This window comes from Pagrus major, chromosome 18 (genome assembly GCF_040436345.1).
Source record: "Pagrus major chromosome 18, Pma_NU_1.0".
Classification (NCBI taxonomy): Eukaryota; Metazoa; Chordata; class Actinopteri; order Spariformes; family Sparidae; genus Pagrus; species Pagrus major.
In genome coordinates this window covers 33,178,150-33,194,984 of record NC_133232.1, presented here as the reverse complement: position 1 = coordinate 33,194,984, position 16,835 = coordinate 33,178,150, and the positions used below count along the sequence as shown (strand labels likewise).

General features: G+C 43.1%; 2 protein-coding genes across 6 annotated transcripts; one reads left to right on the top strand and one right to left on the bottom strand.

Moving 5' to 3' along the window:
• Positions 1–309: 309 nt before the first annotated feature.
• Positions 310–6,983, bottom strand: znf518b (zinc finger protein 518B). Of its 3 annotated transcripts, none has more exons than XM_073486631.1 (2): positions 6,928–6,983; positions 310–5,246 (listed from the first exon to the last, which is right to left on the bottom strand). In XM_073486631.1, the coding sequence occupies exon 2, from the start codon at positions 5,114–5,116 to the stop codon at positions 2,633–2,635; it is 2,484 nt and encodes an 827-aa protein (XP_073342732.1). In that variant the 5' UTR covers positions 5,117–5,246; positions 6,928–6,983; the 3' UTR covers positions 310–2,632. The 3 variants fall into 3 exon arrangements, with proteins under 3 accessions (XP_073342732.1, XP_073342731.1, XP_073342730.1); XM_073486630.1 differs by lacking the exon at positions 6,928–6,983 and adding an exon at positions 6,639–6,855; XM_073486629.1 differs by lacking the exon at positions 6,928–6,983 and adding an exon at positions 5,635–5,740.
• gsr (glutathione reductase) lies at positions 6,229–16,517 on the top strand. Of its 3 annotated transcripts, XM_073486633.1 has the most exons (13): positions 6,229–6,541; positions 6,997–7,168; positions 8,121–8,147; positions 8,258–8,346; positions 10,201–10,270; positions 10,396–10,543; positions 10,657–10,711; positions 10,794–10,893; positions 10,987–11,241; positions 12,897–13,008; positions 13,846–13,977; positions 14,089–14,222; positions 15,879–16,517. In XM_073486633.1, exons 1-13 carry the CDS (start codon positions 6,480–6,482, stop codon positions 16,026–16,028), a joined length of 1,506 nt encoding a protein of 501 aa, XP_073342734.1. In that variant the 5' UTR covers positions 6,229–6,479; the 3' UTR covers positions 16,029–16,517. The 3 variants fall into 3 exon arrangements, with proteins under 3 accessions (XP_073342734.1, XP_073342733.1, XP_073342736.1); XM_073486632.1 differs by lacking the exon at positions 6,229–6,541 and having other exon boundaries at positions 6,881–7,168; XM_073486635.1 differs by lacking the exon at positions 6,229–6,541 and having other exon boundaries at positions 7,091–7,160.
• Positions 16,518–16,835: the final 318 nt, after the last annotated feature.

The following is a 16,835-nucleotide window of genomic DNA, read 5'->3' as shown; positions in this document are numbered from 1 at the left end:
ACTGAGAACAGCTGCTAAATGTTGCTGCCGTTAGCTAGCAGGCTCAGTTAACGGTGCAGCCAGTGGTTGTGTTGTGATTGAGACTGTTAGACAGGCTAACATGCCAACTTCATCAGACGTCTTTGGCATAATGACAAAATATTTCTTGACATTCTGTTGATCATTGTAGTTAATATTTTAATGTTTTAAACATGACATTCTTACATAATGCACCTTTAAGCAGAGTCACACAGTAAGGTAAAATGTTAAGGTGTTTACAGTGTGATGATCATGAGCACTTGTTGAACAAAAGGAAATAGGTCATATAAATCGTGATCATTTACTTTGTTTTAATAGAAAAAGAGAAGTTACACAATTGTTATTATAAAAGCATGGAACACAATAATGACCATTGAGTATGAAGAAAACCAAAAACAGGTTTAACAGGAACGTGACTAATTCTCACACAAATGACAAATGAAAGGCAAAGCAAAACATTCAGAAGTAATCGTCACACCCTTAAACACCTTTAAAATAATTATATATAACAAAGACTGCACGGCAGCTTGAGACACTGCAGCGTGAGGAGGGTACAGCACAACGTATCTGCTGTTGCAGTAGAGGCTGAGGAATGCTAACCACTCCCTACTGAGTATTAACACCACTCATCACGTTTTATATTTATAGATATATACACGATAAAATCTGTGGGTGACCGTAACATATATACACAATTAAAAAGCCGCGGGCAACCAAAAACCTAGAAGTTTCATCGTAGGCCTAGCACCTCATACGAGAACACACAGGTGTTGTATTTCTGTGGCATGAAGAGGAAACACATCAGAAAAGTATTGGATAGAAGATTGCTTATGTCGTCTCAATGGTTTTTTGAAAAATATACAAGTTTTAACAGGTTTTCAGCGTCCCCAGAATCACGTCAGTCACTAAGTATGTACATGATGGTAAGATTTTGAAAATAACACACAGGTACGTGGCTTTCTGTTACAGTAATGAACCAGTTACGGCTGCTTTTTATCCACTTCCATTTTGAGTACCAGCTTTCTCTGCAAAGAGGCTACGCAACGTGAAAAGAAAACAGTGAAGCACAAGGAATAATAATCCAAAGGTGATTTTTTACGACATTAACACTTGTTTTTGGCACTGTAAACTCAAATAAGTTAACCACAAAACATCTGATGGACAAGACATTGGAACTGCATGAAAACAAACACCTAACGTGGTAAAAAAAATAATAATATGGTATTAATCCCTCGAATACAGGTTAGGTTAACATTTCATATCCATCTGTGGACAGTTAGGAATACTCAAAATTTTAGCCTCAAAATGAATGGTGCATTCAGGCACTCCTCGTCGACTGGACAAGTTTAAAACAATTAAAATTCATCACAGAGAATTGCCAACTAAGCGGTAAACACTGGTGGGAAACTAGGTAGATTCCATAATTCCCAAGTTTACAGTTTATGTCGCACAACACAGCAAAATGAAAGACAACTGGCAAACATGGCAACACCTGGTGATGCAACATGTCCAAACTGATAAGAGGAACAAACAGCGGTGTGTACGCCCAGCCTCCAAAGTATACACCTTGGCAGCGTCTTCTTTTTCCACCTCATGCGATGGATCTCCCACTGAGACTGAATGCACCGCTAAGCTACCGACTGTCACTCCCAACAGGAGTGCAAACATATGACACTGGCTGCATTTGGGAAAGCTTTTGAACTGGGACATTCCTTGTTGGACTTTTATAAAATTATTAGTGTTGAAACAGGTGACTTTTAGGAGGCAGCAGGTAGCCATGGTCAACTACAGAACAAAAGGGGGAAGCAAAAACATTGTACAGGTTTATAAGTGCTGTGAGTCCATTCACGCTGACTGGAAACTCCCTCGCCTCAGACTGTTCTGTTTCTTTGAGTATCAACAACACAAAATAGGGATTAATGCTTGAATACGACATTTCTTCATTGTTTATATTTTTAGTTAAATATTGCATGTGAGGTTTGGATCCACACAATCTTCTAAGTCTACATTTTAAATAAATATAATTACGAACCAAATATTTGAGCCTTAATTAACGCGACTGATTTTTCGGACATTAAAACTGGGCGCTGTGCACGCTCCGCATCTTCACGGCATTGATTACATTCTGAGTGAAGTGGGAACCAGAGATTTGATCGACCCAGGTGTGCCGCATCTAATTCATGTTGTATCTTAAGAGGGGGCAGATGAACAGTAAAACATTACTGATGCAAACCAAAAAAATAAATACACCACCTTTTAACGTAAGCAGCATGCATTTATGCCTCAACTCTGACAGATCAACTGGTTTCTCAAACTTCTGAGACGTCTGTGCATTACTGACTGCAGTCTACTACAGCAGATGTCCAAGATCCACAAATCGAAGCAGCCCAACTGCATTGCACTTGAATATTCCATACCCCATGCCTATATTAACAACATTCATATAACGTAATGCTCTGATACTAACATGTCCATTTTTTTTTATCATATGCTCCCATAAAGAAAATAACTGTCCTAATATTTTGTCTTAAGTCAACATCTTCCCGCTGTAATACTAGGGTTTTTTTCTCCCATAAATGTACACGTCTGTCCATTGATACATTTTCTGAAAAAGTCATGGAAATGCTCCGACAGTGCAACCCGTCACTTCATACTTCTGCCCCACCACTTTGCCCAGCCTCATTTTTAAGATTTGGCACTTTGGCACCACCTCAGAGGCTCCCGTGTCCACTAAAGCGTCTGCGCTCGCTCCCTGCGTGGCGGCCCGGGGCCTCGGGTGATTGAGCACCACCACAGGCTGGTACGGGCCCGGTCGTTTCACAAGTTGGTCCACCTTCAGCGGCATCGGGTAAATAACTGTGCAATCGTTAAGTCTGCCCGCAGGTACCTGATTCTTTTGCTTGGATATTCTAAGTTTCAGTCCCTTCTTGTTTTTTTTCCACACGCCCATTTGTACCCTTTTCAGACAGACGGTCAGGAACTTTGAGGAGATGTCGTCCTTATTTTCTGCCGTTTGCTGTGGAGGCTCTTCAGTCCCAGACGCATCTACATGTGTGGCAGTTTTAGAGACCGTTTCCTCATCCGTTGACGATTTTGAAGTGTGGCTGCATTTGTGATTTTCTGTTGGCACAGTGCGACTCTTTTCCACTTTGACATGGTTGTGGGCCAGTGCAGGAGGGTGCTGAATCCCCTTGTGACGCTGCTCCTCGACTTTTACAGGCTCAACAGCCCGCTCTGTCAACAAAAGGTTGCGGATGAGGGATCCACCTTTTGTGGCCACCTGAGGACAGTACCCCGATGTTGACGCCTCCTTCACCGGCTCTGTGACTTGATTTCGAGTTGTACCACCAGAACTGTTACTTTTATCCATTACTATCCCACGCAGAGCCATTAGCAGTGGTGGAAGGGAGCCTTGCACCCCCTCCGGTTGTTGGCATAATGAAAAAACCGAAGAGATGACTGGAAAACTCTCAGGTTCTGGCACGTCTCTCTCTCCGGCTCTCTCATTGGATCTCACTTCCTGGTTCCAGCCCGAGATCTTTGAATTTGTGCGGTTAGAAAGCCCAGGTTGTTTGAATGATGAGGGCTCACTTAGAGTCCTGGGTACTGGAAAAGATGGATGAGCAACATTATCCTTACAGAGTGAAATCGCAGGAGGTCTCGCTTGCGCAACTGCAGTTGAGGAGACACTCAAGGAAGGAGAAGCAGATTTTGAACCCTGCTGGTTCAGGCCCAGTGGCTTTGAAACAGCGTTGTTCTTGAGGCGGATGTCTCCGGGTTCCAGCTTCACAGCCGACGACAAATCCCGAGGAACATTTTTCATGTCGCTTGCCCTCCTTGGTGGAATACTCTTGGAATGATCTTGAATCAAATTCTTCCTCTCATCCATCGCTCTTTGAGAAACACGTGCTCCCATGTTTTCTGGATGGAGGGGGCTCGTCAACCGGTTGGGAACCCTGGTGGAGATAACAGCGGGCGGAGCAGCATTATGGTTCACAGGTTCCCTCTGTATAACTTTGATCCCACTATTTCCCTCTCTTACAAGATTGAGGATGCTTTTGGAAACCTTGTTGGGTATTTCTGTGTATTCCAAGTTGATTATTTCTTGTGACGGTCTTTTCAATCCACTCTTGTCTATGCTGATTGGAGGAGGAGGGAGGTTTTTAGAAAAATTGACCGGTGCAACAGCAGGACGCTCCACATTCACAGTCTTGGTTTCATACTGTTTCCTGTTAACCGTGCACATCCCCAAATTCATAGATTTCACTGTGCTGGAATGATTTAACGTGGATGATAATTGCTTTGCCAGTGCAGCGTTTTGAGAGACCGTGGTTCTCGTGTCTTTTATCACTGACTCGTTTTCTTGCTGAGAGACGAGCCTCAGCTTTAGCTCCTTTGTCCCGTTGACAGTTTTCACCTCAACAAGTTCAACCAAACAGCCAGCAGGGATCGTAACCTCCTCGGGAAGAGAGACCGTTAATGCCCTGTTGTTCTGAATGAGTCCGTTCACAGGGGACAAATGTTCTGCACTGCCATTTGTGGCATTTGATGCATTAGTGTCCAGTGTTTTCCCCCTATGTTCGTCCTTACTCAGTCTGAATGCAGATGCACTCGGGGCAGGTACCGTCACTCGAACAAGTGGTCGGAGTGGTGATGGATCAGCAGTGGGCACGCTTGGTAAGGCACTGGAGACAGGAACTTGTGGGATTTTTGTCGTGCCAGCCTTAGCAGGTCCATAAGTATTTCCTTTACTATGCAAACGCTCAATGTGCTTCACCAGGCACAGCCTCCTCATATATCCCTGTCCACAGTGAGGACACTTGAATGGATACTTCGCAGTGTGTTGCTTCAGGTGAGCGTTTAACTCTGCCTCACTGAATGAGACATTGTTGCAGTAAAAACAGTAAAACCTTGTCCCCATATGCTCGATCATGTGCCTCTTGAACACAGCGGCGTCTGCAGAGGCAAATCCACATTTCTCACAATACATCACGTTCGACGAGCTCAAGACAGGATCCAAAGCGGCATGTCCACCGTTCACAGACGACGGCATGCTTTGATAGCTGACAGGCTTCATGTTGAGCGGTCCACTGGTCATCTGGAAGCAGGTCCCACTGATTCAAAAGGCTGCAATTAAGACAGTGGAGCAAACATCCATCTCCACCTGGAGTCCAGGGCTCACTCCTCAAGGAAAGGCTGATGCGACTGACAAAATGAGACGTCTCCCCCTGTGAGGAAGCACACGAGAAAGAGACAAGCTTTAGTAATCATGTCAGTGGATGAACCTCAGAAGAGAAGGAACATCACAGGGCACAGTGCTGACATTCAGACAAGGCCCATAAAGCCCCTCCCCCCTCACACTGAGCTCATGCAGTTTTTTCCTCGCCTGCAGCCGCTTATATTCATGTTCACGGATTGCACTGACACGTAAACACACAAAGCTGTCCACTAAACTGAATCCTGTCACCTGTATTTACGTTTCCCTGCTGCTGTCCCGGGCTGTCTTCCTTTGAACACAAGAAAAAAAGGCCCTTTCTGACCACAACAAGGGGTTCGCAAAGACGACGGACCGTATTTTAACTGGTTACGTTAGCCGCAGAGTTAAATCACACGTACCTTTTAGGAGTGTTGTTCGGCCGCGTTTTGATGTGTTATTTGTTTTTCAGTGGATCCTTTCTGTTGACGTAGGACTAACGCTTGTCAGAGCGGCCAGCAGAGCCGCTTCGCGTTAGCTTGCCGTTAGCCATCTGTGGCTACCTAGCTACAACGACTCCGGAAACGGGTTGTTCTCGCCTTCAGAATAATAGCGTCGAATAAAGATAACGACGCTTTAATGACTCTTCTTCTTGTTTTTTTTTCGATAAAACTAACTTTAGATTGCGTTTGATTTCGTTTTGGTATATTTCACGCGGGAAAGTGATCATTTGGTGCGCGTTTTTATGACAGTGTCGTACTACTTTGAAAGTCGTAACCGGAAGCTTCGGTTTTCAGTGTGTTGTTCTTGACAGCTAGCTAACTGGGTGCAGCGTAGGTGCTATTCTCGGAGAGCCGCTACGCAAAAACACTGTATTTCTCGCTGGTGTCGCTTAACTCGTTACGCCAAAAACTTAACCAGCTAAAAAAAAACAAAAACAGAAATGATTGATCTCCGTTTACTCACGCCCTCCGTCGTGACGACTTCCACCACCACAGTTATTTAACTTTAAAACTGGGCCGCGCTAGCTTGATGAAATGTGAACATTTAGCTCGGGACGGGACGGGAGCACGTTTTAATCGCACCGGCGTGTGTATAAAACTGTCCGTGTCGCGGTTGCGTTCACCCGGTGACACAGGAAGTGGTTTGCAGCTTTTGTATTTCATGTGACAATGTCCAGCCGCAGGCCTCCGCCGGCTGAGAGTGGCCGGAGAGAGATAAACAACGGCACGCTGCGGATGTTAGCTGAGTAAAATGCCCTAAAAACATGCTGTTTATACGAATCTGCAGACTGCTTCCTAACGTGTCGGTGTCACCGGCGCTACCGAGGTAAGGGCAGAGCTTAAAACACAAAAACACACACACACACAAGGCTGGAAACTAAAATGTCACGGTGCCTTTTTCTTGATCACAGTTTAAAAATCACCTTTAAATGTACAGAGCCCTTAAATCCGGGTCCAGGTGCGGTTTTTATTCGGAACCGGCTCTGATTTCCACCTGTTTTTCTGACCCTCATGCTGGAGCTCATGCGAGGATCACCATGACTATTGTGAAAAACACTTTCTGGGATTTGCACACCATTGTTACAATTCGTAATGACACAGCAGTGGCTTTCACTTGACCCTCCCATTCCCCCGGCTCGTCCCACACACACACGCACACGCACACACACACGCACACAGCTTCCTGGTTATGGCAATATTAACCCAGCTAACCCGGACGACGAGAGCTCCCTGCTGGTTCCGCCACAGAAAACAGCTTTTCTCGTGTTCTTCTCCCCGCAGACACGCGCTCATCCGCCGCAGCATGGCCTCGGACCCGGCGGCGACGGACACGACCCGGTTCGACTTTCTGGTGATCGGCGGCGGGTCCGGAGGTCTGGCCGGCGCTCGCAGGGCGTCGGAGCTGGGAGCAGCCACCGCCGTGATCGAGAGCCACAAACTCGGAGGTACCTGCGTGAGTAAAAACTTCAACCATGACGTCTCTGCAGCTTTCACACACACACACACACACACACACACACACACACACACACACACACACACACACACACACACGCCTGCGTTGGGTTGCCAGGTTGAATGCGAAGCCTCCGGACTCCTTTTGTGGAAGTTTTTTTTATGTGAACATTGTTTGAAGTTTAAAGCTCCTGTCACTGAATAACAACAAGCTCAACATTTAAAGCCCTCTCTGGTGATTAGATACACATTAGACATGTGAGGATGCTTCATGTAGCTGCACTGCTTTTTTACTGGAGGTGTTCATGTTACTGTGTTCAGTGTCTTTTAGGGAAGTTTATGAGAAGAGGCATTGCTGCACATTTGGCTCTGATTGCATGAGTGACTGATCATTTCCCAATTTTGAGGGTAAAATGAGGAAAGAAGCTCATGTTATGTCCAAACAAATCATAGAACGAGGGATTAAGTAATAGCTAAATCATCAGAACCTAATTTATGCTCTTGCAGAATATGTCATTATAATATACAGAAATCGAGCCGTCTGCACTTAAAGGGGCACTATGTCGTTTTGGAGAAGCAATTCAAACTGAGAATATTACTGTGGTAACAATACAAACACAGAAATATTGATCTTTTCCATAATTGAATAAAGAAGCTGTCCTGAGGGAAAAAAAGGTCCCAGAACACTGTTTGAAGCTAGAAAGGTGGCAGGGTCCGCCACACATTAACAAAGTAAAACAAAGACATTGTGTTGTCCTCTAAGGTCAGTTTGTTTGTTCAGTTATTCAGTCAGAGAGTTTGTTTATTTAGTGTGTTTCGGCACAAAGATCCTTCTCTTCTCGTCGTAACGTCTTCCTCAGAACTACACAGTGCACCTTTTTAACGTGTGCTCAGATGCTATTTGATGAAGCTTACACTGAACTAATTTGCTTTGTTATAATGCTTTTCAGGTCAATGTTGGCTGTGTCCCTAAGAAGGTAGGATTCTCCTCTCCATTCCTGTTGTAACTCTTGAGACGTGATGATTTGTTAATGTGCAACAAGATCCCCCAGACGTCCAACCCGGTTGCCTTTGCCTTGCTCCACAGGTTATGTGGAATGCTGCAAGTCACGCCGAGTATCTCCATGATCACAATGATTATGGCTTCGACGTTGGAAATGTTCGTTTTAGTTGGGAGTAAGTTAAACTGTCTGTTGGTGTCACTTCTCACTTGTTTGTGCCATGATAGCGATCTCTTTTGAAACCTGTTGTGGTTCTTCCTGGAAGAGATCACTATCCGTTTCATGGTCCAACTTCTCTGTCTGGCTAGTTTTTTTTTGTTGCTTCACTTGAGCCCACTTCTCTGTCTTTGTGCGCTGTGTATTTAATTCAAGGTGATTGTTAGAGATAAGCCTGTGGAAGGAGTGGCCACCCACATATAAGGTCAGGGTTGAAAAACAGTAACGTACGACAAGGCTGGGGGAGTCATTTAAGGTGTGCCTGTGTGGGTTTCTGTAAAAGTGTGTCCGGTTGTCTGCATACTTCCTTATTGTGTGTGTGTGTAATACAGTCTGTAGTGCTATTTTCATTATTTTTATTCAGGAAAATATTGAGACAGCTTGTTGAGAAAAGTATATATCAACATATACAAGAGGAGGAAACTATATCATTGAAAACCAATCCAATCAAGTGTAACAGCATAATGTTTACTGCATGAGGCTTCTAATGTTTCAGGTTCCACTGTTGTAGTTTACGTTGTTGTTTTATATTGCAGAGTGTTTGTCCCACGTAGGCTGGATTATCTACATTATTATCAAACATGTTCATGCCGCTTAACCAGGAATAATATCTTGTGATATTTGTGAAATAATATTTTAGTGGAGTTTCAGTAAATACTCTGTAATACTGTGGTGCAGTTGTTGCCTCGAGGTACATCTGTGTTCATATCTGTGCAAAATGGCCCTCGGTGACACGTGTTATCACTCTGCACACATTTACTGGTTTGTTGCAATCATAATCTGTGCTCGTAGGAAAGTCCCACAGGACACCCAGACTTTGCCGCACAGCACACCATTTGGGAACCAGTGCTGTAACGTACACTTGATTAAGTCTGCCAGAGGCAACAGAAGTATCATGACACAACTGTTTATGTTAATGCAGGAAGTTGTTTACAAATGCAGGAAATTGTTCAGCTGCAGACATGTGTGAGCTGATGGTCGCCAGTTTGATTCCTTGGAGGAGATGTTCTGGTTAGAGTGTTTTTAGGACAGTATGGAGACAGTTGTACACTTTTAAAAGTCAAACTGTCATCTTTCTTCACCACATTTACTTCAATACAGTTACCCAGAACAGCTTAAAGTGACTCTGTGTAACAATTTGTAATTATCTACATGTATTAATCTCATGTTTATCAGCCGTATGTGAGCAGATTGTAACGCGATGTAAAAAGTGAGACCTTCCCCGTCTCTCTCAGTTGCCTCTACAGACCTGTGGATGATTTGTTTAAAGCTGCTGGACTGGTTTTCGTTGTGAAGGACTCTGGTCTTTCACAGGAGAAAATCCTTCGGGTCTAAAGGATGTGACTTTGTGCACGTTCTCGAGTGCCTCGTCTCAGTGCCTCGCTCCGCTAACAGTAGCTAACGTTAGTTTAGAAATGGAGTCTGCTAACACAAACTAACGACCGGCGTCTAGCACAACAGACGTTCCACAGAGCTCCTTTAATGTGTTTTTTATACTTGTCCTAGTTGAACATTACTCAGCACTTCCCAGAGTTTCTCTTCCCTGTGCATAGCAGCCGTCCGTAACACAGGCGAAACTACCGTTTCTGTTTCCTGGTTGGAAATTGGCCAGCATTATGCTCTGATCTATTCCCGCTTGCTGAAAAGTACTTTTTGACTTTTTTCATTCTCTTTCTTGCCTCTCCACCTTAAGACATGTCTGAGCTGCACCCATTATTCAATCATAGTTGAGAGGATTTACCCTCCTTGAGTAAATTTAGATTAAAAAAACACCCACACACCTCTAATCTGTGATCTGGTCCTTTGTTTGCAGAGCTCTCAAGGCCAAAAGGGATGCTTACATTAGTCACCTAAATCGCATTTATCGCAACAATCTTGACAAAGTAAGTTCATATTTACATTTGTATATTTACATCAATCAAGCATAATGTACGTAAATGTGCAATAAGCATCTTCAAAGAGCTTCTTTGACTTGTTTTGTTTGTTTATGTTACATTCTTCATTTCAGGCTAAAATCCAAACTATTCAAGGTCATGCCAGGTTTACCAGTGACCCTGAACCTACTGTTGAGGTCAATGGAAAAAAGTATACAGCGCCTCACATCCTCATCGCCACTGGAGGGCAGCCTTCTGTTCTGTGTGATGATGAAGTTCCAGGTGAGACATACTGGACTTAGTTTTCACTTGGAAATGATAATCACCTTCAATGTTTGTTTACTTTTATGAAATAATTTAATTCTGCAAAATATTGTGTTTTTTGATCATTTCAGGGGCAAGTCTGGGCATTACCAGTGATGGCTTTTTTGAACTTGAAACTCTGCCAAAGTAAGCTCATGATTTAATCTCTTTAATGTTCACAGCATGTTGAGTTTGTGGTTGTAGTTAAATGTTCTGTTCTCCTAAACAGGCGCAGTGTGGTTGTGGGTGCAGGTTATATTGCAGTGGAGATGGCAGGCATCCTTTCCACCCTGGGGTCTAAAACATCCCTCGTCATTCGACAGAATACTGTGAGAATCGCATAGAATCAAAACATTAATATTAAAATGTGATGTTCAAAAGTGTTCAGCCGTGCAGTAATGGAAATGCATGCGTCTCTGTAGGTTTTGAGGAACTTTGACAGCTTCATAAGCACAAACTGCACCAAAGAACTGCAAAACTCCGGTGTGGATATGTGGAAGAACTCTCAGGTGAAGTCTGTGCGTAAAACGGACAAAGGGCTGGAGGTGACGATCGCCACCAAAGACCCGGAGAAGAAGAACGAAGAGGAGAAGATCAATACCATCCAGGAGGTGGACTGCCTTTTGTGGGCCATCGGCAGGCAGCCTAACAGCTCTGGACTGAACATCGGCGAGATGGTAACGCTCTCCTCTCGCTGCAGTGATAATATAAAACATCTTCGATTAGTGGAAGAATAGGCAGATGTTCTGAACAGATGAAATCATTTGAAAAGTCAAAGTGAACGCACAAAACACACGCACCGTCCATCAATGGAATAGTAACAGTGCATTTAAAAGCATGACTACAGCTTATCACACCCGTCTGTCTGCGGGGGGAATTAGTTAGTTTGGCTCTGTGTCGGCCTCATCCTGGCTGCCTGACTGTCCTCGTAGATTACAGCAGGAGTTTTGTTTCTGAAGTGTGAAGCATGAATCAATCAAATCAAATGTTGTCTTGTGAAAGAACTCAATCCAACAACATACTATTGGATGAAAGGGTTCACGATTTGACACTTTTGTGTAAAAAGAGACAAAAATAAACCCAGCATTCGATCATCTTAAATCGCCGATTAGGGATAATCTGGGAACAAGACGAGACGACTGTCACACAGCAGGCTTTGTTATGTTGTTTGTTACAGACGAGGAGCGAAGTGCTGGCACATGTGAAGGGTTGTTAGCTCCTCAGGGTTATCAGGCAAATGACAGATTAAAGGGGCAGTTGGGTCAAAGCACTCTTCTATTTCAGGTACTTCAATTTAGCTGTGAGATTGTTTTTTCTTGTTGTCGTCTAACCTGTAATATGAAGGAAAATGTGAGTGAGACGTCAAAGCAGCAGCGTAACACTTCAGGAAGTATGAGGGGAGAAGTGATGTGAACTGTCATTGTTAGTGGTAGTCATGCCTGGTTTGAGAGGGCTTGCAGAGACCGGTCTTTGTTACCACGTAACCACGTTAAACATGATCGCAGTGAGTTTCAGTGAGTCCTTTGTTTACATTTAAGGGCCCAAGCCTCTGCTGTAGGATGAGTCATTGTTATTTCCTGCTGCACACAGAAACAAAACCTTTCTGCTCAGTTGCTCGCTCTGTAGTCGACGTCTCTGTCACAAGTGCACACTAGACTAATTTGCTACACTGGTGCCCCCTACCCTTCTCATTTAGGTGCACCAGGACATAATTTACATGCTCCCAATAGTAGCCTACATTTATATTTAATATCTTAACACTTTATGTAAATGATTGTACTTTGTTTTTTGTAGATTTTTGGGCGTACGTGTGAACAAAACTGTTGCACCTTGGAGCTGCTCAGCAGCTTGTGATGAGTAAACATAAACTTCTCTTTCCTCGCAAGCGTTGTGCTTCCAGCAGAGCCTTCAACCGTAACAAATGACTGTAATTATATATTTTGCAGGAAATAGAAACGGCTTCAGTGTTAAATAGGGCTGCAACTAATGATTACGTTCATTATGGGTTAATATGCTGGTGGATTAATCGTTTGGTCTATAACACGTCAAGAAAATGTAAAGAAAAATGCTCATCACAATTTCCCACAGCCCAAAGTGACGTCTTCATATTGCTTCTTGTGTCCAACCACCTGTCATAAATGAAAATAGCAAATACTTAATTTTAAGAAGCTGAAAGAGCAAATGTTTGACTGAAACGACTGATTGATCATCAAAGCTGGCAACTAATTTTCATTCTATTGATGACTGGACTGAACAAAACTGACTAATAGTTGCAGCTCTAGAGCTAAAATGTATAATAACTATCAATAACTCTCTGTGTCTCTGTTTGCAGACTGTGGATACGGATGAAAGAGGCCATATCACTGTGGATGAGTTTCAGAACACCAGCCGAACAGGGATCTACGCTGTAGGGGACGTTTGTGGCAAAGCTCTTCTCACACCTGGTACGAAGCTGCACGAATACATAGTTTAATAGATGTTATGTTATAGATGTCGTGTTAACAAGACGTTTTTTAGACTTTAACTTTATTTAGTTTAGGTCTTGAATGAGAACGTGTTGTTTTAATGACGGGAAACATTTTTTATCAGGATTCTGTTGCACACAGTCTCAAGTGTACACCAAGATGATATTTTAATAGAGAAAGCTGGCAATATAACTCATCTTGACTGGTCACCAGGACTCGGCCCCATTAAATTAGACACTTTGGAGTCCACGTCCGCCCTGTTTACGAGCTCTGGCTGTAATTCTTGTATTAGGCGGTACGAGCTTGAATGAACAAAAACACAAGAAAGAAAGCTTTTCAGCTGTGGTGGTTTGGTTGATTTTACTACAAATCTCAAAATAACCTGCCTCTTCCACCATAAAAAGTGTCAAAAAGTCATTTTCCTTCACAAGTGTCAGGTGAAGCCCCCATGTAGTGACTACACTTTACATAATCTCTGCAGTTAGGGTTTACAACAGCCAAATAAGATATTTGCATTTTAAGAGATAATCTTTCACGAACACGAGTACACTACAAGTGTTGCCGGACCTCTTCAGACATTTTCCCCTCTCCAGTCACTGTAAGGAAGCTCTGTAGATGAAGTGATGCCAGAATTCTCCACATTCATCTTCTACATTACAAAATACTGTTAGAGTAGTGTTGCTTTGGACTCTGTTTTTACTGGATTCAGAATAAAGCATTTCATATCCATGTTGGAACCTTCAGCGTTTTCTCAGGACAGTCACTGTTATTCAGAGTTGCACTTTTATTTATATGTTGTGTTGCATGTTGCTGCAGTTGCCATCGCTGCAGGCAGGAAGCTGGCACACAGACTGTTTGAGGGCAAGAAGGACTCCAAGTTGGACTACTCTACCATCCCCACAGTGGTGTTCAGCCACCCACCCATCGGGACGGTCGGCCTCACAGAAGGTGAGTGACGGCTTCAAAATCAAAGTTAAACCTCATCCTGCGTTGATCCCAGTTGGACTAGAACTCAGTAGGACTGTGATTCAAATGCCTAACCTTGTGTTGTTGTGACAGAGGAGGCCATCAGATCCAGAGGAAAGGAGAATGTGAAGATCTACAAGACTTCATTCACTCCGATGTATCACGCCATCACGAGCAGGAAGAGTCTGTGCATCATGAAGCTGGTGTGTGTGGGCAAAGAGGAGAAGGTGAGAGTCATCTGAATTTTTGCAACAGTAATAATTATTAAGAACAACACTTTAACTGTTGCTGCCATTGTTTTTTAGGGCACACGTGACTTTAGACTCGGCTTTCTCTGAAGGGCTTTCTTCATACTGTACATTCTGAGCCCAGAGCAATGAGTTTACCCTGGACTGACGGGGCCCCTTGACAGACACACATTGTAAACTTAGAGTTAACCTAAGCCCAGGGCTATACGATTCATGCTCCATTTCTCCTAGCCCTGGATTAACTGTCTGTTTGAATACACACCTGTGTGCACAGATTGTGCACCTTTTGGCCCCATCTCCAGTCAAATTTCAGGGGATAACTCCGCAAACTCTGGGTTAACCCTGCTCTGCAGCACAGCAAGCCTTCGACTAAAGTCAGGGCTAGTCTGCTTTTGAATGTGGCAGTGGGAAAGCTTTCCTGGTTTGGGTTTAAAAAGGTTCTGAGAGTGCTTTTACAGAACAGAACAGCCTTTAAGTGGTCTGGGCTAGGGTTGTTCAACCAAAATCCTTCTTTTTTCATTCCGTTATAACTAAAAATAATAATTATTACAATACAATTATAATTATGTAATACCTTGATACTGTTATGTCTTGATACTTTCTGCAATGATTATCGTACCGTAAAAAATCTCACACCATCTTGACAGCTTAAAAACTTAAAATGTAGTTCTTAAAATTACAATTATAGGGTGAATCCTTTCTAACTCATTTAAAAGCAAAGGGAAAACTTTATCTACAGGTAGGGTGTGGTTAAAAAATACAATTCAAGGTACTCAAGTTGATGGTAATAATAAAAACCTGTAAATAAATATGGGCCAGCACATTATGAAAGCACACCTGCCTTAGGGTAAAAGATAATTAGTCTAATTCAGCACACCATTAGACTTTCCACACCATGCCAAATAAAAAAGATGGTATATAAATGTAATTTTCGGGGATCAGTTTGTGTTGTTCTGTGTCCTTTTGTCTCCTCCTAAGCTGCCAGGCTTAGACCATGGATCCCTTTTCACAGCAGACGTTTTGACTATTCAAAGCAGGGAACGCACAGGTCTGACCGGTAACGTTAACAATGACTCTGCTGTATTAAGTGTCCCACTAAGCCACGTCAGTTAGTGAGCAGGCACAACGCCAGATCCCCAGAACTCCCTCAGTAGTAACTGATCTCGAATATCGCCACTTAGGTCACATTATTACATTTTCCAACTAGCTCACCTAAATGGAATGCAGCCATCGTTTATGTCAGAAATGACTCCCGTGCTTTTTCTGCTCGAACAAATTTCCCATCAATACTTTAATCGGCAGTCATGCAGAGAGAAATCCATATATCATGGTCGGAGCACAAAGAGAAGCTTGACATGCCCAGAGTGCAGTTAGCCTGAACAATGCATCAGATTTTAAATACGGGGTGTGTCTCTTGCCTTTTCTTTACTAGGATTATTTCTTTCACTATGTTTTCTCCACCTGTACATCAACATGCTCACACCCAATCTCTGCAGGTTCTTGAAAGTCATTCTGGGAAATGTAGGAGGTCAATTTACTGAAGTAGACGTAGATAAGACTTTCCAATATACATCCTTTTGTGTGTTTGACTCTTCTAAGTGATTTCCAAAGTCTTAATTTGTCTCTTTGCTCCAGGTGGTGGGCCTCCACATGCAGGGCCTGGGGTGTGATGAGATGCTGCAGGGCTTCACCGTGGCCATCAAAATGGGTGCAACCAAAGCAGACTTTGACAAGACTATCGCCATTCACCCCACCTCATCTGAGGAGTTTGTCACGATGCGTTAATGTCAACACAAAACCCACCCCCTCGTGTCCCTATACGACCAGAAACACAGACCGCCAACACACACAGCTCCGGCATTAGCTTGACCACTTGCTCTCTAAAAACGACATACTTCCATTTGCTCTCATTCAAGTGACCTTATTCGTGCGCAGTGTTTTCCTTTTTTCCAATTTTTTTTACCTAAATGGACCAAGACCGAGTTATGGCCTTCTTAAACTGTACTGTGGGTCTTTAATTATCGATTGAATATTCCAGATTCCATTTTAATGATTGTGAAATGGAAGTGATGGATCTGCAGGTATTGTTAAGTGATTGCATGGAAAGTCAAAAGACCTCTCTCCTAGTGTCTGTGTTTGATTTGTCAGTCATTTGTCAGGTGAATATTAAAAGCACTGCTGCTCCTTAAGGTACCTATTTACTACCAATGCAAGGTCATAACACATCTACTGTACTGTTCTAAAGATTCAATAAACCTGCAGGTTTTTTTCTTACATGGTGTGATTTTCCTTTCGTTCTGTGACTCGCTTGTGCCCTTCCCCGTCTCTGTTTACAGTGACGTGGGTTGGGCAATGAATGAATGAATGAATGAAGTACTTCTCATGTGTAGACAGAGGGAGCTGTATTCCTGCTTAGACACACTCTTCTGTCAAGTCAACATGTGTGATAACAGAGAGATGACAGAGTCTTTGCTATAAATGCCACTTTTAAATCACATTTTTAAAAACATCTTTTATAAGACGGCTTTTTTTAAAATTAGATTACAATTTTCTATTTTTATTTTTATTTTAGGATTATTGTTTCTCCCACTG

Coding starts and splice junctions, on each gene's coding strand:
- znf518b (XM_073486631.1), bottom strand. CDS start 5,116: ATGACCAGTGGACCGCTCAACATGAAGCCTGTCAGCTATCAAAGCATG.
- gsr (XM_073486632.1), top strand. CDS start 6,905: ATGGCAATATTAACCCAGCTAACCCGGACGACGAGAGCTCCCTGCTGG. Junction 13,009..13,845: donor CAAAGCTCTTCTCACACCTG/GTACGAAGCTGC, acceptor ATGTTGCTGCAG/TTGCCATCGCTGCAGGCAGG. Junction 13,978..14,088: donor GACGGTCGGCCTCACAGAAG/GTGAGTGACGGC, acceptor TTGTTGTGACAG/AGGAGGCCATCAGATCCAGA.